The sequence below is a fragment of the Oreochromis aureus genome, linkage group 14, assembly GCF_013358895.1.
Source record: "Oreochromis aureus strain Israel breed Guangdong linkage group 14, ZZ_aureus, whole genome shotgun sequence".
NCBI lineage: Eukaryota > Metazoa > Chordata > Actinopteri > Cichliformes > Cichlidae > Oreochromis > Oreochromis aureus.
Genome location: NC_052955.1, coordinates 13,747,408 through 13,767,217, shown reverse-complemented (window position 1 = coordinate 13,767,217; position 19,810 = coordinate 13,747,408). Strand labels below are relative to the sequence as shown.

Below are 19,810 nucleotides of genomic sequence, written 5' to 3'. Positions count from 1 at the left end.
CCATGCTGTTTTATTTTTACATTGCAGGAAGCACTGGACATCAAGAGAATTGGTCTTTTCCTTTTACTCCTTCTGCTAATAGGTTTAAGAAGGGGTGTTTCTAACAGTCGGCATTAATTATTCGGTCGTGACAGCTGTTGATATTTGATTACGATTGTCAGCTGATATGCATTCATTAATAGCACCTGCAGAAAGTGTGGAATAAAAAATCTCACCCACCTCACCACAGGAGGGGAGGAAGAGCCTTTCTCATCAGGCACATGCTGACAGTAATTGCTCAGTTTGTGTATAACTATGATTTACACATGGATGCACTTGGATTTTTGTGCATCTGCAATAATAAGCTGTTGAATTTGTGAATTGGAACACTTTTACCTTGAAAATCTGAGCAAAATGAATCATCTGAACATTTATATTAATGATCTGCTGATTATATTTAAATTAGGCAACCCAAAAAGCTCAAACAGCGTATCCTAGTTGCTCGAGTTTTCCATTTTTTTAAAAGACTGATGATCTCAGCAAGTTCCACTGCTGAACACATGCATTACTTAAAAGACAGAGTTACGCCTCCCTTTTTTAATATATATAAGAGGAGTATTTTAGTTAAATGTGGGCACTCATATCTGAGCAGCATATTTGTGGTTTCAGGTCACAAATGGAATGGTTTACATTAATGGAAAAGGCAATCACTTTGAATTACTCACTTCACATTTTCACTCACTTCACATAATTATATTGTTTTAAAAGTTCACCTGTGCTCTGAATTGATAAGTGCGCATCTCTCTCAAAGACATCCCTTTATAAATTGTACAGTGTGGGGGGGTGGGGTGAGGGTGAGGAGCCATGTTTGTTGCAAAGGCGTAGGAAGCTTAGTGTTCATTTGACAAGCCTCAGAAGGGAAGGTGATTTTGTACTGTGGGCTGTTTAATATTTGGTGAGACATGAGTTTAACATGTCTTCAATGCAATCTCAATTTTATGCCCTGATGCTCCCTCTGTGTCTCTTCTGTTGGTACAGCAGAGCAGAAGAATCTGTGGGAGAGCTCTGCTGTCAGTTTGGTTTTATTACAGGAGCGCACATGCGAAAGTCTTCATTTTCTCATAGACGTGCGAAATGGTTTTATGCCTTTTTATGCAAGGAGCACAAAATTCAGCACGGATGTTTCCAGTAGACAGCTACTCTGGTGCACTATGAATTTATACTGAAAATATATTGTCATAAAAAATGCATGAATCACAATATTAAGTTGCATGAAGGCATACATTTTCTTTGCTAAATAACAATATTCATGATGGGTTTCATATAGGAAAAAAGAGGCTGTAGCTCTGGAGAAACTGCTCATACTTTATCATAAAATAATGACACAAAAAAGGATTCCATATTGGAGTCACCTCACTTACTATGACACATAGCTGTGCATAGTGTGGCATGTTGCACAGACGCAGGAGTCAGAAACAGAACCACAGGGGTCGAGTGAGAATGCTTCCTGCACAGGGGTCACAATACAAGGGTAGCGTGTTATGTAAGTGTCTCCCTGGTCCTGCTACCCGCTATGCATAATGAATGCCCCAGACATGCTTTGTCTATTGAAATTGAATACAAACTAACAAGGGTTTCTCTTACATGGCTGCCCAGGCTGGGCCCTAATTCAATATGTGTAAAAGCATTCGGCTATTGTTTTGCCTGTAGCTTGGATCAAAGCCATGAAAGCAACCAAAAGGGAGGCTCAAATATTCAGCCCTGCAGCACCTTGTTAAAGGAATAATTCACAAAAATGCTGCAACATACTGTGTAAGAGCTTTGTACTAAAACATGTATAAGTACCAAATCCATAGAGTTTGTGAATAATCTTTAATTATGCTAGATATTATAGATAGGTTCAGTAAAAACATCTGTCAAAAGACAATAATGTCCAGAGTTTGTTCGAAATATTATAATAATAACAACATAACAGGGAAAATGGATCATTGAAAGGGGAAATTCAGCCTGTCTGAAACTTTACACTCTAGCAGTTAAGTGTCACATGGCAACAACAACCACAACAACACAAAGTTGTTGACCCTGTTTGGAAGCTACTCATGTTTGGATGCTGTAACACCGCATATCAAGTTAATGAAACCAGGTTTACAGAGGGAAGTGCATTTACACATCTCATTAGCCAGCTGTCTGTTATTATTTGAGTGGTTTCAGATGCTTTGTGACTTGGCGTGTGCTTCCTCTTCCTCACTGACACTGGAGCTGGATATAGGTTCAGAGAGTTCTGCAACCTAATACAGTCCACAACACCACAACATTTTATTTTTAAGTAATCAACTTAAAGAAATAAAATGTTGTGGAGTGACACTAAATCCAGTGTCTTTAGTGTAAAAGTGCAAGCACTGCACGTAAGGTAATGCTCTGTCTACCAGTATGCATCAGCATATTTCACAAGTTGGTAAGCCCTGTGTGTGAAAAGCCCTAGATGGTTTCTAATGCCTTCTGACATCAATTATTGAAAAGCTCCCCTGCACTGTCAACTGGGTCCTTATGTCTCCGCAGCTTTACAGAGCAGTCTGTGCCTGTTTCATTCTTTCAGTTGCTGTTCTTTTCTGTAAAAGTGGACTTTAAATACTTTTTTTCAAGGTCACATGTTTCTGCATAATTGTATTCTTTATGTAAATGTGCATTATATCTATTTATAAGAACTGATCTAACTAGTTTCTTTTTCCTAAACAAATCCATTTTTTACTTCCATTTAGAGCCCGGATGGAAATGTAGTGGTGAGGAGTCACGCTCGTGTGTCCTCCCTCACTCTGAAGTATGTCAAGTATACAGATGCTGGTCAGTACCTGTGCACAGCACACAGCGCCATCGGAGAGGATTATCAAACAGCATATATGGAGGTCCGCTGTAAGTGTTTCCCTCTGTCTCTATACAAGTGTTTAGCCCTACAAAATGAGTACACTCATGCTCTAGTCATTAAAAAAATAGCACTGCAAGTCACTATCACTATTTATAACTGGACTGTTAAATAACACCTGAAATGGATTGACAGGTTGAATCCGTTTTTATTTCCTAGATACTCCTAAGATAAATGGTACAGTGGCAGTGTATACCTGGGAGGGGAATCCTGCCAATATCAGCTGTGAGGTCAAGGCTCATCCCAGTGATGTCTCTATTGTGTGGCTGAGAGACGGGTTGCAGCTCCCCAACTCAAATACCACCAACATTAAGATCTTCAGAACTCCCTCAGCCAGCTACCTGCAGGTACGAACACCCGTGTCACACCATGACTTAATCCCTCTTTCTATCTCTCTAATGAATGTACATATACACACAGCGTGCACAAACACACACTCTGAACCCCATGTGTCATCAAGATTTCATGAGCACAGACTTGAAGTGTAGGGTTTTCTTTCAGCTTCATTGTTGGAAAAAAAAATCTCATGAATAATTCAGCAGCAGGAGAGCTCACAGCAACAAATAAAAATAGGCTACTCTAATGGACAAACAAAAAGGTCACCTTCAGTGTTTGACACACAAGTTAGTTCAGTTTTGGTACACTGCCCTTCATATATTTACTGCTTTATTTTTTTTTTTTCCCCCTCCAGATAACCCCGAGTCTGAAAATGACTTTGGAAGCTATAACTGCACTGCTTCAAATGAGATGGGCACAGAGTCCAAGGAGTTCCTGCTCATTCAGGCTGGTCAGTGGCAATGTCGTGATTCAAAATCCATTCTTACTTTGCATTTATAGTGTTTGTGCCAATATTTTCAGCATAATTAAAATTTGAAAATAAAAAACAAGCAGCCTTATGCGTGATCGTGATTCAGTAACAGCTTAAAAATGATCAGTAGGTAAATTTCATTAGATCACATAGTTCAGGTTTTTTAAGGCTTCGGGAACACATTTTTTTGTTATCCATGATCAAATCGCATTAGACCAAAACATCCACCACGACGTGAGATTACACAGATCAGTGTTTGTATCGATGGATGATAAATTGATTAAGATGAAAAGGATGTGTAACCTACATGATAATGTAATGTTCCCTCTGGTTATTCTACAACTAAACTTTACCTCTACCTCTTACCACTAACATTGCACTGTTTGCAATATAAAGTAAAAGACTTTTTTTATATTAAGGTATAGCATTTTATTGTAACATGGACCTATACCATAGACTTCCCAGACAAATGTACCATTAGGCAAATGGAACAGAGAGCAGAGAGATAATGCCACTCTTAAGCCACAATCAGAAGTGAATTAATTGAAAACACTACATTGTTCACTCAGAGCCGAACATGGGCAACCACAGTAATTACAGTGTGCCTTTTAATTTAGAAGATCAAAGTGATGCAATACAAAACTACTCACACGAGTTTGAGTTCAGAACAGCCACCATTATTCAGATGTGGACAATCACAGTAGGTTAAATACTTTTAAATAATGTAATTTTCTCTTAAATAAGCCTTTTATTGGTGGCTGAAGCAAAGTAAACCTTTTTTTAACAAAGGCGGACTGTAAATGAAGAACTAATTGTCTAATCATTGTGTACATCACAGGATGGATCCTTTTTTATTTTCTAAACTTTAATCAAAGTACAATTACAAAAGTCTTTGAACTAGTTTTTGCATATTCTTCAGTTTTAATATTTACTTTAAATTTAAAGATTAAGCTTTGCTTAACTCACTGCAAGGTCTTTGAATCCATGAAATCTCCTTTTTCAATTTAAAGTTTTATCAAACTCAACAGTCTCTCAAAACTTTTGGTCTTTTCAAACATCCAACCAGGCACTTACTGTTTTTTTAGTGGCTTTCTTTGTGGAGTTATCATCTTTAGGGCTGACTTGGGAACGGCTCGTTCTTGAATCTGTTGATCATAAAGAGCGTTTAAATGTTTTTTCCTGCCTTTTATTTTCTGAAACGATGTCAATAGTGTACAGAATTCAGTAGAAGAGAACCAGACTTACTGTCACGAAGATGTTGCGAAGATGAAGCGGTTTTTAGATGCATTGTGGGGCCATTAGGAGTCGTGGGCTCATTCTGTTACTCTAATGGAACAATGGAGTCTGACAATGCTGGTGTGTTGCAATCTTAGTTTTTATTGTAACTGCACTGATTTTTTTCCCCCTCACAGAGGTTCCGTCAGCTCCATCCATCGTGGAGGTGAGGCCATTCTCCACCACAGCACTGATCCAGTTTCAGGAGCCTGAATCCACTGGAGGCGTTCCTGTCCTCAAATATAGAGCTCAGTGGAGGATGCGTGGCAGAGGCAGCTGGGTGCAGAAAGTCTACGAAGTCCAAGATGGTAATAACACAGAAACATGATTGTGATGTTTGTTTGTTCTTTAATGTCTAACTACATTTTTTTAAATACTCAAGTACAATTCAAAATAGATAGATAGAAATGCATATTAATGTTAAAAATGTTAATTAGATTTTTCACATTTTGTTAAATCATATCAGAAAAGATGACCTGTATTAAAGGAAGGAAGGTTTGCATTCAGCAGCTTTTTGTTTTATAACCAAAGTGATTAAAAGGCTGTGTGAACGTAATTTCTTTTCTTTTTTGACAAATATCTCCATATATGCACTAAAATGTAATTTAGTTGAGTTGTTGATACCCTCGACACAGAAACACGGCTTGGTCATGATGTCACTAAAGGGAGAGCAGCCAAACTAGGTCATGTATGACAAAATAAATTTGGATCCCTACAGTTGTTTGGACACATACTGTAAGACGTTGAAAATATTTATTTAAATAAAAATGACAGCCTTATACGGCCTCATTATTATTTTGATATCACAGATCAGGATAAAACAGTCCAGCTCCGACTGGCATATTAGTGCCATAACAGAAACTGATGCACAAGAATCAACTGCTATCAGCCAAATCTATTAAATTTACAGCACATTTTAAGTGAAACAGTGGGAGAGAGGTAGGAGACAGTCTTGTAGTTCACACTTTGTCTGGCTTTGTGCTGACCACTGCCAGTAGAACCGAAGAAACTGCACCAGCTGTCAGTCTCACGCAGTCCTGGTTTAGACGTCTCATGTGAAACTCAATTATATCGTCTGGAACACCCTCATGTCTGCACTTACAGCCTTGTTTTTTGTTACAGATACAGCAGTGGGTCTTCACCTGCACGGTGAAGGCAGGAAAGTCTTTTGTGTTTCCTGTAGAAACATGATAATTCAAAATGATGAAATCATGAAATTAAGGTCAGACTAGGAAAACCGACCAACTCACCGTACAGACATAGCAAAGACTACACAGTGCACATCTCTGCCCTGTACAATGTGGTAGGACAGAGTTTTAAGAGCAGTGGTAATAATGGCTCCTTTCCTCTGGTTTTTGTTTCCCCTAAATGTCTCCTAGAAAGTAAAATACAAAGTTTAATGATTATTTATAAGAAATAAGGATGAATTTTGTTTATTGTTTTTTTAAAAAGTAACTTACAAGTCGCCCCTTATGAAATGAATTAACACGGAAGTGTACATAAAAGCAATATAATTTATATAAAAAGCATGATCAAAAGTAATCATCATCCCAAAAGGGATCATTACATTTAAGCTGACAGTGCAAGATATAAAACAGCTGTCACTTCCATTTCTGTGTTTGTCTGGTTTTAGACCAACTCTAAATATATTCATCAGTTTTTCAAACATTGTTGGAATGAAATGCGAATTGAGCTAATCGGTGTTTGCTTGGGCAGGAATTAATTATGCATATATTGTTGGAACAGGAGATGCGTTTGTTTTAGTGCTCACCAAAATGATCAAGGTGTTTTCAACTGGGATTGCACTGCATCTGCTGTTGTAACAGGCTCCATCGGTGAGGTAACGATCACAGGCCTGAAGCCAGACACGAGCTACGAAGTGAAGTTGTCAGCCGTCAACGGCAAGGGTGAAGGTGAAAGCTGCAACGCTGCGTTCTTGAAGACGGAGCCTGTTCGTAAGTGGCACATGTTACAGTTTACAGCACGCTGTAAAGCTTTTAGTATACCTCTCTGACCTCTTGTCTTCACAAACATATTACCTTCAGTCTCTCTATAAAAACTCGCTGAAGAGTCGGTCCTAAGACTGTTTGGAAGATGTCACAAAAGCTTTCACCTGTCTCCTTTCATTCCATGTTTGTCTTTTTAAAACAGCTTTTCCGTCTCTACGAAGCAGCTCTCTGACCTTCTTGGTTTTATTTGATTTTTCTAGTTTATGAAATACTTATGCCATAACCAAATCTTTAAAGCCAGATTGCTTGTTTTTACATATAGAATTAAATACTGATTTCATCACATAGGTATCATATAGAGCCATCTGCACAGTTGCTTCAGATATCCTGTTTTAAAGCCATGTTTCAAGCCCATCATGTCATTATATTGACTTGCAAACCCTGAAGTGTGATTTCATCCTTCTGTAGAAGCCAGCGATGCAGTGAAACCTCAACACATTATTTAGTTTTTAGCGCCCTCTGTTGTTTGGCAATGGATGTTTTTTGAGGGAGTGCTGGTATGATTAATAGATTGTCTGTGTACTGATCATCTCTCATCCTATTTTATCATTTTTAATCATTGATTTTTTTTCATCCATTTGCTCTTCTGTCTGTTGTATTCATCAGGCCACACTTACAAAAGTAAGTGATTCATTTAAAATGCATTAATAAAAACATTAAAAAGATAGCTTTATAGTTGTGTATATATATTGCTATTAAATTATGTTGTTATTGAATGGCAAAGGCAAAAGTTGGCCTTAAACCCCTCCTCTTTTTTTTTAGAACTAAGATCATAATTAAAGGCCAGATCATTAAAATTTTGTCCTATTTTGTCGTAGTAATTGATAAAACTGAACAAATGTCATATAAGTTTGCTGAAATATCAAATGTGATAGAGGTTTGCTGAAATATTTACATAAAATACCGTCAAAAAACATCACTTCAAGCTACCTTTTTAGACAGTAAAGTGGCCTTTCATTTTCATGGAGGCTGGCTCTGTCTCCCTACTTTAAATGTGGCAATCATTTCCTAAAATGATTTGTTTTTCTTCCTTTCTGGAGCCATCTGACAGAAATGTGTCTTCCTGAATTCTTCAGTGAAGTGTTATTAGAGATTCAGGTGGTCATTTGTGCAGACAAGTGATTCTGATTGCCTTTCTTCTCTTTTATGTCCCTAGACGGCATTTTTCATTTTTTCACTGAAGACACAGGTTTGTTCTGTAGTGGGGATAATAGAAGATTAGTTTTTACTGCTGTAGCCGTTTCTTACCCAACAGGATAACCCATCACCCCTACTGATTAGCAGTGTTTGTAATCCCGCTTAAGTATTTCAAAAGGTGTATCGTTTTAGAGAAACTGTGACCTATTATGTCATGGCCATCAATGCAAACTCCTCCGTCTGTTACATAGACCGATTAGGTTTTTAATTTTACTTGCATCCCATGAGTTTACAGCTGATTTATCCCATTAGTATTAATATAATTTTGATGTGCAGCATGTGAATTAATTGGCTTAATGCAAGTATGAGGAATCCGAGCCAAATCTCTGCATTTCAAAAGCTGCACATTTTCTCTCTGGCTTCAGCTGTTTGGTGTAGTTTGGGAATGTTTACACTCGGATTAGGCCCATCAGCAGTGATTAATCAGTTAGCTGCAAATTGTCGAGAGCATAAAGCCGCTAGATGTCTTCTGCACTTTTCTCATTTAGAACCCAAACAGAGGAATCCCTGTGCAGTTTGTCAGCATGTGTAGCTGTGATTTATTATCTTTCAGTATTGGTTTGTCTCTGGGTCACTTCAGTTTTCTATCCTCGACCTGTACCTGTGTTTTGTTGTCTGTTATGCCTTTCATGCTCTTCCTCCTCTTTCAACCACTCACATGTGTCATTTTATGTCTCTGCGACTGTTATTTGGCTTGCATGTTGCTGACGATTCCCTCCACTCTGCAGAAGGTAACTTTCTGTTGCAGATTCCTGACAGATTCCTGATTCCTAACTTGAACTAAAGAATTCAGCAAATAAAACAGCACATAGTTTGCTTCTGCTGTCGTGTAACACATTAATCAGTCATCTAGACATTTGCCTGAGCAAGATAAATGTAAACGTAGAGAATGAGAATGTATTTATTGTTTAAATAACAGTCAGCAGTGTTTACTGTTAGCTTCACTTACATAGTATTGATAGCCTGTCACCTGAGGGATGTTACCTCCTTACTTATAGGATGTGTTGCTATAAATCAAGTGTAATAAACATAGTCAGTATCTTCCAGCCATCCCACAAAATACTCCTCCTTGCAGCAGGCTTGCTGGTATATATTTTCTATATTTTTTTAAATCATATTTAACCTGAGGCTTGAACAGCTTAACATTAACTGACTTTATCTAATCCTGAATGCTAACCACTGTGCACATCTTTCTCGTTACCTGTTTGTAAGTGCATTAAACTTTAGAGCTTCAATAGTTTGTTGATTAATCAAATATCTGAGACAAAACAAATCAGCAGCCACGTTCAGTGTTCCAGCTCATCACATTTGAATGTCTTTTGAGATTTCTGTGACAGTAAACTGAAATTCAGAGTTTTGGACTGTTGTTTAGGCAAGATATTTGACTTTACCTTATACTTTGGGAACTTGTGAGAGACACTTTTCCTGAAATTTAGACTGCTTGTTGCCAGAAATACAGGATTAATTGTTTACTTCTCTCGTAGCTCATAGCTGATGATTTGGCTCCACTTAGTAACCCTGGATCAAACACTAGAATATTTTTAGGTCACTGAAATCAGTCTGTAGTTCTATTTTGAGAAATTGGAAAAATGATATATGGGTACTGTGGCAGAACTCAATAGTTTAAGTTGTAAAATAAACAAATGACGTCTAGTTTTCATTACATATCAGGTAGCCTATATGTGATGCTAATGCATAAAGTCAGTGGTCTCATTTGATGCAGAATATTTTATTTTTGTCATCTATCTGGAAAAATTTGGACCTTTTTGCACACAAAAAAGTCAGAGTTCAGCTGCCCCCCAGGACCTCCACCCTGTCAGCAATGGAGACAAAAAGATGTCAGAAAAATACATTTGAATAAATTAAAATTATATTGACTACATTTTTATTAGACTTAATTGGTGTTTGTTATGTAATCAATGTTTAATAGATAAATGATTACAGGTTTAAGACAGACAAGACATATGTTAGTATAATTCTGTGCAAGTTGCATGCCAGTAGGTACAACTATACAACAATTAAAGACAAACCCTGTTATTGTGCTGGAACTTGGCAATCTTGTATACGTATTCTTAGTTAATGATAAATAACTCTTTAGCCTGAAGCCTGGTGTGACACTGGTGCGATGTCCATCAGTAATTCTTTATGCCAATTGAATGTCACTCAGCAACAGCAGCAACGCACAGCAACTCTGATGAATCAGATAAGCATGTGGCTGTGTGTCATTCACGAATTAGTAACACAAACCACCCTGAGGCGAGCGTTTAAGGGCAGTTAAGTGACCTAAAAGGTCAACAGCAAGGAGAGCATCCAATATCAAATTTTGGACTCTAATGAAAGTTTTCTTTTTTCTTTATTTCAAAATGTAAAAGTGGACTGATAGAGCTGCCTCTTTCAAAGAAATAACCCTCTAGCTCGCTGCACCTCTTGAAATGAGCCATTAAATGACCTCCATCTTGCTCCTGTGTCCCTGTAGGGAATCCTAATCCTCCTAAACTTGAAGGAGCACTTCAACGTAAAGGCAACTCCCTCAGAGTCAGCTGGATCAAGCAGGATGATGGTGGCTCTCCCATCTTACATTATCTTATCCGTTATAAACCAGTGAGTATGGGGATTAAAGAGCAATTGCTCCTTCTCAGCTAAGGCACCTGCTTTGATAATTGATTTAATCATTTAAGTAAAACGATGAAATATTCTCTGAACATTTGCTGCTTTACATAGTCTTAAGATTGATTTTTTTTGTGGGTTTTAGAATGTCATGTGCGTTTTACGCCATTTTATATGCTAAAAATTTTATCAGTAACTCTTGATCAAGTACTTAATCATCAGTGAAAGCAATAATTTAGTTGCAGCGCTAATAATGATTCTACCAAATCCTTGTAGTTTCAAAAGCACTGCAAAAAAGTTTAATTCTGTGATTTTCAAGCTGTTTTTAGGGCTGAAATTGTTATTTAATACCTGATTTGTTGACAGAAAATGGAAAAACAGTAGCTATTCTCATAATGAATAAATTATTTTTTGGCCAAACAGACACAAATTTTGATTGCGCAGAGCTCTTACAGGTGTTTTTGGAGCAATTTGAAAACATGCTTAAAAATTTCACCTTCACAAGACCAAATAAAGTTCCAACCCTGAATGCATGCACTGTATTTATCTGTGTCTCCTTAGGTGCAGTCACCAGAGTGGAAACCAGAAATCCGGCTGCCCAGTGTCAGTGATCACATCGTTCTCAGTGGGTTAGACTGGGACACAGAGTACAACATCTATGTGGTGGCAGAGAATCAGAAGGGCAAGTCTCAGCCAGCAACCATTTCCTTCAGGACTTCTTCAGAGCCAGAGGCCATCCCAGGTACGGTACCTCCCCCCGGTCACTCACACTAAAGTGGAACTAAACAGCCAGAAAACTGAGGAGCCAAACTCAAACCTGAAAACCAGAGCAACTTGTTCTATTTTTAAATCTGGAGCGCTGACGGGTGAATGACAACTAAATAAATCTATAGAAAAAATAAATAGATTTCGTGGACGGCGGTGAGCCAAAAATGATTTTCCGGCTGAATTTTCTCACTTTAAAGTTTTGACAGCCCTCACTAAATGAGCTTGAGTTTGTGCTTGCAGATCTGGCACACACACAGAGGATAAAATGATCTCCTCTCAATGTCTGTAGTTTTGTTTACCATTAATGTGGATAGTTTGTCTCTGTCTGGTTGGAGCTTTTCAAATGACCCTCAGTAACCGCTGATTAACATGTATGTTGAAGTCTTAACTGCAGCTGAAGGTTCTTTACTAACCGTGCCGAAACCTACACAGCCTGTCAAATTCTCTTTAGGTGATAGACACACTTGAGTACCTCACTGAAACATCACAGCAGGCCATTATGTTTCCTCTCACTTTTTTCCTAATTCATTCTCCAAACTAAAGCATTTTCCACTCACCCACCACTGAGTCACCATCTAGTCGATGTGGTGTAGTTTTCCTCTTTTGTGCTGTGCTTTTGCTTTGATGTGTTGCTGTTTTTTCCCCTTTTTCAATACAAAAAATCAGTTTCTTCTTCTTTTTTTTTCCACTTTTGGTTTTCAGACCTGACACATTTTCACTTTCTCTCTTCCTCTGTTTTCCCCGCCCTTCTCTTTTTCTCCCCCTCTTTGTTATGTTTCATTTCTCCCCTTCTTCCTTTATTATCTTTCCCCCTTCTCTCTTTATCCCCTCTTTCTCTCTCAATGTTCCTGCTCTCTTGCCTGGTCCTGGACATTGGTGTGGTGGACCACGTGAACATTTTCGTCCCGACCTGTGTGCATTTTGGTGTGGTCTGGGTTGTGCTGTCCCCACCCACAGCCACTCAGGGCTGCTCATCTGTGACATACACTTTGGTATCACTCATCATGTCCCTCATCACTGTTCTCCTGCTCTCATAGTTTTCGTGGGGAAATTCACACCATTACTGTAGAGGAGAGCTTGCCTTCTCTCTGGCCTGGCTGTCTTTCTGGACACTTTCACTCACTTACAACAGACTTTGTCCATGACAGATGTGTCTCTGTTATGGGTGAGGAAAAGAGTGCTGTGTTGTTTCAGAACAGACCAGACAGACGTGTTGAACCAAAGGCAGTGGAAATCCTCCACCTCCCACAGTTTCATACTGCTCAGCATTAGCACTGCTAGTCATCAGCACTAGACAAGAGAGACAGAGAAGAGTGCCAGTTTACAGTGATGAACAATAGTAGATTTTTTCCAAGTAGCATTAGAACAGAGTGAAGGCTGACTGCTGGACCTGTGTGTTTACCTAAGCACTGTATTATATTGTTTAATAGCTCACAAAATTCTGCATAATGTAAAGGTTTGTAATATTAACGTTTACACAATTAAGGACATAAAATGGGGAAACAATTGTTTATATTGGCACAGACTGACAAGCCACCTAAAGAATGATCAAACAACAACTTATTTTTATGCAGACTACTAAGATAAATGTCCAGATATTCCTCCAGCATGTAATGTTTCGCAAGTGTCATCAGCAATAGTCATTTTTATACGTACGTAATTGGGATGATTTACTCAGATGTATAGATCTTGTTTACATGTTAATTACCTGTAGAGTTAAATGTATATTTTAGAGAAATTTCTGCTAAATCAAAGTGGATATTACCCAAACAATGAAAATACATCACTGCTTTTAAATCTGGGAAAAGCCTGACATTCATTTTCTGTGCACAGATTATTCCACATGTCTGGGTAACTAGCAGCACACTATATGCTTTGGTTTGCTCTTCTTTCTACTACCAAATAAATGGGTTGAATATATATTTATACTTTTCGTTTTTTTCGAGCACAGCTTCATGCATATAAAATCTTCAGTAAGCCTCATATTTAACAATGAAGTCATATAAATAATTAAAGTCTGACAGCACAGTCGATACAAACAACACACAGCATCTAAAGTCGTGCTGAGCCATCTAGAACCTATCAGTGCTCGTAGCAGGTGAGTTGTTTCTGTTTTATGGAAGTATTTGTGGTTACAGTAGCACGTCAGCACTATATTTAGTTGTTCGTAGTTTCTGTAAAAGTGTATCCTGCTACGTTAGTTCAGCGCCCTCCCTTTTCTCATCTCTTGTGTGGCAGATTTAAGTGAAGAGTCTCCGCTCTCCATGGGCATCATGCTCTGGGCAGGAATCCTCGTTGTAGTATTTGTACTCCTGCTCCTGGCTGTGGATGTCACCTGTTACTTTGTTAACAAATGTGGCCTCATCATGTGTCTCTGCGGCAAGTCAGCCACGGGGACCAAAGGACACAACTTAGAGGAAGGCAAGGCAGCCTTCATGTGAGTATCAGACTGTATATTTACATATATTTACATACATGTTGTCTGGCTCTTTTAAACTGATGTATTTTATGGCACACATATGATGTCTAATTTATGTTCAAAGTTAGAAATGTGGAACCAGAGAGATTGTTTCAACTCCGCTTATGAATATCTTCATTTTAAGACTGGATCAGATGATTGGATCTCTCACATGGGTAATGTGAGATGGTTATATACAGCTTACTCTGCACCAAACAACAACCGGACTGAGCAACTAGCTAGTGGAAAAGGTAGACTGTATATAAAAGACCGATGTAGCTTTTGGTTCTTAAAAGCAAAGCCAACATTGATTCAAGTGCTTTAAATCTGTGTTATTTTCAGTAGCCAGCAGGATAAGTGATCTGTTACTAAAAGAAGTCTTTGTAGAGGTAAATGGGAAAACTTTTGGCTCTTATTCTTTGTGACCTCAGTCAACAGTTCCTACTTTGAAGTTTTGTTACTTCATTTACAAAAGGGTGGTTTCAGGGTGACTGTGTCCACATTTTCTGTAATGTCTATGGGTGAGCATAGAGGAGCTAAAGACACATCAGGAGTTGGTGGAGAATAAAACGGCTAAACGCAGAGTTAATATCGGATATAACAGTCAGACAACCTGACACAAGCACTCTCACCATATCAGCTTTATAAAGTGATTATTAGGGCTGTGTCAGATCATATCATAATGCCATTGCTATAGCAACGCATGCTTATGTTCCCTAGTATGCTCAACAAAAAGACAAACCAAGTCATGTCAGACAGCCACAGCCACCTCTGCCTCCAATAAACATTTAGTTCAAAAGGAGCTACTTCAACATCCTCCAGCAAAGCACTTTGCAAAATGGTTAAGGTACACATAGCAACCTTGTTGTTTCATTACTTGAGGTAAAAATGCAGGAAATCATGCTAGGAGAAGATACAAGCAGCTGGTGATGTATGGCACAGTCACTATTTAAAGTCTGTATAACAGGAAGAGCAAATGGTGGATAAAAATGTCTGATGTGGTTACATGTTTGGCCAATTCAAACACTGGAAAAAGGAGGCTTTAAGCAACTGGTAAAAACCTCAACCTAACTTATAAAATCCCAGATAGAAAATAATTTTCAGTTTTGTTGTAAGCAGGTCTGTGTGTAATAAGAAAGACAAAATTAAGAAGATTCTTTGTAGAAATGTGATGTGTTTGAGGGTTTTATTTATCTTCCAATTAACCTTTTGTTTGCATTTTAAATAAGCCGACCTCAGCTTAGAATAACTGGCCTTCCCACATTTCCCATAAGGCCTTTCAGGAATGAACTCTGAAGATTATTAAGAATTTTAGCTGAAGGTTTTATTTTATTTTTGTGCTGCTATATCTAGATATATCAAGGGAAGCTTGTGTAATTAAACAATAACTGAGATTGCCTCTTGAGCAAAATAAACATGTATTACAATGTCTAACCAGTCAGTATCTGAAGTACAGCAAGAATACATGAATCAATAAAATGGCCCCATAGGTAAGATGAAATTTTCCTTCAATGAAACAGATGAGGATGTTCGATTTAAGCGCAGCACTGAATGGATGCTTTCATGTGTACAAAACGGCAGTCGTTTTGAATCATTCTGAGTAGGATGTTGCATTACGTATTGGATTGTTACATTTCATGAGTGCGATTCCACGAAAGCACAGCCAGATGGATGACTTGACATTACTTTGTAAGCTTGAAAATAGATGATCACTGTGGGCCGTCTGCTGCTTTTGAATCATCCTTTCTTACTGCCCGCTTGGCCAAAAACAACAGCTTAGCAAGATTGTCTGTGTCTTACAGGAAAGATGAGTCCAAAGAGCCAATAGTGGAAGTCAGAACAGAGGATGAGTGCTCAGCCAATCATAACGCAGCAGGACCCATAGAGCCGAATGAAACCACACCTCTCACAGAGCCAGAGTAAGTAAACGCTGACAGGCGGCACACAGCCTTTTTACCGCTCTGAGCTGTTGTACACTGCACTCCACTTTAAAGAATAATGAATTTATTCAACAGGATATAATTTGACGCTTTACATTATTTAAAAAGTTGAGGTCATTCTTGAGTGGAGTCCATTGGACTGTGTTGCTTTTCTGTTTTTATTCCCTAACCAGAGGGATTGCTGTATTTTGTGTTTCTTCTCCAGCCTTTGGAGATTTTCTGTCTCATTGTATGAAGGTTGAAGCAATACCAGTCAAATAAACACAAAGGCTTTAGTCCTCTCGAGTGTGGTCAACTCATGAAGCCATTTGACAATTTCAGCAAGCCATCTCATATCAGCAGTCTGGAAAAAAGTAGATTATGCAGTATGAGATTGCCACTGGTACTGTTTAACCCTAATAGGTGGTTCTTTGTGGTGCTGTAGTTTCCTGCAGGAAGGCTGGTGCCTTTTTTTACTACAGTAGTTTTCCTAGTCAGTGTACTCCATGTTGGTGTGTGTATGGGATGTATCCTTTGATGTCCACTCACAGCATGATGCCCTCTTTTTCTTCTTCTTTCTTTTTCTCACTAGGCTTAAAAGTTGCTGTATTTTGTGTTCCTTTTAGTTGCTTTGTCTATGTTTGTGTGAATTTCTAAAGCCAACTAATCCCTCTGCATGCTCTCGTCCGGGCCACCCCTCCTCTTGTCACAGTCACCCTGGTGTCTAGTCTGTGTGTCTCTGTTCTCTCCCTGCTCTCTCAGGAAGGCGGCTTACACTGCTGCTCTGGCACTGGACACCCTCTCCTCCGTAGCCACCAACTCTGACACAGCCACTGCAACAATTGATCCCGCTCAGGACAGCCCCTCTAGTGAGACCACTACCCTCACTTGTAGCCTGTCCACCCCGGCCAACGAACCCTCACCCACCCCAGTCCTGGCTCCGGCCCCGACTCCAGAATCGAACACGGCCCCGCCACCCCCCCTCGTCTCCACAGCTGCTGTTGAAGCTAAAATGGCCCCGCTAATAGAACAGAGAGGAAGAGACGCCCCAGAAGAACAGGAGAAATTAAACACTCCTCCTTGCACTCCTGAACAGATCAAACCTCAAAAATCTGGGACGCCAATACCACCGAAGCGTAGACACTCTCCTAAACTTGCTGCTCTGAATGCTAAAAGTAGTCCCCCTGTTTCTCCTCTGGCTGTCTCTCCTGTATCTTCCTCTCCCACTTTAGACAACAGGAAACCTGCTCCAAGCCCACCAGTCACTAAACCTCCCACACAGCCAAACACTGTAGCCTTAAATCCAGAGCCACCAGTACAAACTGCCTCATGTCTAGCAACTACTGCCCCTGCACCAGACCCAGATTCAAAACCTACAGCCCCAGATTCCAGTGGGCGTAGCCTTACTGCCTTCAACAAAGACAAAACTGTTGATCAAACTGCTGACAGTACCACGCCCACTGCCAGAGTTGCTACTACTAGTTCTCCTGCAGTGATCCACGGTGTTTTTGAAGACCTGGATGCTGTAAACCCTGGTTCTCTAGTTTCAGGCATTCCCTCACCTTTACCTGTTACTCCTATTCCTTCCAATCCTGTCCCTGTGAATCTTGAGGCGTTGCCATCGAACAACCTTCTTACATCAGCGTCAGACACATATGACTTACTGACCCCTGACATGGGGCCCAAAAATGCAGATTTAGACTTAGAGATGATAAACGGGACAGAAAGACCCTCCATGCCCCCGCAGACCTCATTAGCTTAGACAGCCCGCCAGCTGCCCCCTCTCTACCCAATGGAGACGAAGCAGACCCCCCCTCAGGCCCAGTTCTACAGCCATCAGAGACTCTGGCCAAGACTGCTCCTCCTGTCAACGATGAGTACGGCTCCCTCTAGAGGTTTATCTGTGTGTGTGAGTGTGTGCGTGTGTGTGTGTGTGTGTGTGTGTGTGTAACTTGTATACCCATTCATTCACCACCGCATCTTGCCATTGACCACACAATATATAAAATATTGTAATGGTAAATTGTGGTAATGATAATAAGATAGTTATTAGTACAATGTTGTGGATAGAGAAGTGATATGATGCTTTTGTTTTGTTTGTGACCGTTCTCCATTGTGGGGTCTCTATCTTTGCAACATTCACCACAAACGTAGTTAAACCATTTTCAAGACAAGAAGCTCGTTACATAAGTATGGAAATTTTACATGCCATTCATAAGTCTAGGTGTGTTCCTGGTGAGTGACTTAAACTGAGACAATAAGATCATTCTCACGTACAGGTCAGAAAACTAATAAATGAGGTTAAACACTCTGTACACGAAATACTGCGTATGTTTAAGTCATTTCAAACCATTATTCAAATTCTTCAGTGATTAGATTTGATCTTAAATGTCACTGAAAAGCCATTGTGTTACATCTTTGATTGCACACGTCATGCTAGTTTTCTCAGGTTAGTAGAGCTAGCACCGGCAGTTTTCTCACATTGCAGGTGAATGTCTACACACCACTTGTGGTGATCAAGTGGGTTTTACCCAGTTTACTCTAACACGGCTTACATACAGTCATTCACTGTCTAGATCACTGGGCTGAAGGGTGTCTTATGCCCAACTACATACCATTCTGGACACAACAGTTAACTGGCATTGTAAATTATTGAAATATAAATTATTAGTTCAGTGAGTTAGTATTGCTGGAGCCAACTAGCGAGGGCCACAGCTCTTAAACATCTGTTGAACTAGTTTTGCACACTGTTAGTTACCATGACAACATGACGTCCCTAACTCAAGCCTCATATGATTCCTGTAAAAAGAACCCAACTGGTTAGGCCAGTGTTGAGCTGTTGAGGTGAGTCTTCATGTATCAACATAATAGTTAAAATGAAATTTATAGTAAACTGAATATTTTTTAGGTTTTGAAGAATTTAGGAAGCGATGAAATAACCTTGAGTGTTAGGGAACTTTGACCTTTTACAGGAGGAATAAATAATCAAGAAAATAAATACAAGTGAATGGAGTGATGCAGCCTTTAAAATCCCGTAAACAGATCTGGTGTCTTCCTCAGTGTGCTTTCATTCGTGCCGTCTTATTGACGTCTCCGTGGTTTTTAAAACTTCTTCTGGCATGCTTCCCTTCAGAAGTGAAGAAAGCTCATGCCTCACATCCCACAATTTTTAGCAATCGCTGAAAATAAAATCAGCTTTAATTTGCAAAATAACGGCCAGTAAGTCATTATTGTTCTACAGCAATCGTATTAAGTTGCAGACAAAAGAAACACTTAAATCCAACTTATACGTTGTAAAATCAGTCACTGATTATGTCTGTCAGGAGAACAAAAAACATGACTTTCCATCTCTACGGCTCCACTACTCGAGTACCTGAGCGTTGCTCTCATGTCTGAATAAAGTCACAATAAGCAGTTAAGTAAAAGCCGTCAATTTAACAGCAGTGTTACATGTCTGCAATGGACCTTTGTTAATCACCACAATGTTTAGTCTCAGGCTGTTATTATATGCCTCTGAGTGTTACATAAGTTCTCACTAACTCTACAGCTTCTAACTGTGGTGTTTCTGTGCTCTGAGCAACTAGAAACTGTGCTAATTGCTTTAAAGATGAAAATGGACATCACATACCACAAGCCCAGGGCTAATTTCTCGTCCTACCATTGTCTCTCTGTAGTAGAACTAAAGCGATTAATAGCTGATATTTGCCGTTTCAGTTTAGGCATGCTAGTCGTTACAGGACGAGGTGTATGGGTATGCCATTATCTGTTTATTTTATCTGACTGTTGTCAAGGTGGTGAAGAGATATGTAAGAAGATATCTAAATATGGTGTCTTCTTACATATTGGGTGAAGATGTCATTGAGAATAAAT

The 19,810-nt window shown here is 39.2% G+C and overlaps 1 protein-coding gene and 1 long non-coding RNA gene across 5 annotated transcripts in view; one reads left to right on the top strand and one right to left on the bottom strand.

Moving 5' to 3' along the window:
* The window catches only part of ncam1b (neural cell adhesion molecule 1b), a 70,671-nt gene that overhangs the window by 50,617 nt on the left and 244 nt on the right, over positions 1 to 19,810 (top strand). The window contains exons 1-9 of one of the 4 annotated variants that reach the window (XR_005608115.1): positions 3,111 to 3,246; positions 3,591 to 3,686; positions 5,120 to 5,290; positions 6,809 to 6,937; positions 10,665 to 10,789; positions 11,357 to 11,537; positions 13,802 to 14,000; positions 15,824 to 15,940; positions 16,703 to 17,835. Coding sequence is in view for 1 of the 4 variants with exons in the window: in XM_039598074.1 (XP_039454008.1) it covers positions 2,739 to 2,889; positions 3,059 to 3,258; positions 3,602 to 3,686; positions 5,120 to 5,290; positions 6,809 to 6,937; positions 10,665 to 10,789; positions 11,357 to 11,537; positions 12,521 to 12,600 (1,122 nt within the window). In the remaining 3 variants the exon portion in view is untranslated. Of the gene's footprint in view, positions 1 to 2,738; positions 2,890 to 3,058; positions 3,259 to 3,590; positions 3,687 to 5,119; positions 5,291 to 6,808; positions 6,938 to 10,664; positions 10,790 to 11,356; positions 11,538 to 12,520; positions 13,771 to 13,801; positions 14,001 to 15,823; positions 15,941 to 16,702; positions 17,850 to 19,810 lie in introns of those variants that run through there. The other 3 variants (XR_005608114.1, XR_005608116.1, XM_039598074.1) reach the window with 3 other exon arrangements.
* On the bottom strand, positions 6,101 to 8,901 carry LOC120432836. The gene is made up of 4 exons (XR_005608118.1): positions 7,022 to 8,901; positions 6,754 to 6,931; positions 6,233 to 6,357; positions 6,101 to 6,159 (listed from the first exon to the last, which is right to left on the bottom strand). It is a non-coding gene; the product is annotated as an uncharacterized LOC120432836 (long non-coding RNA).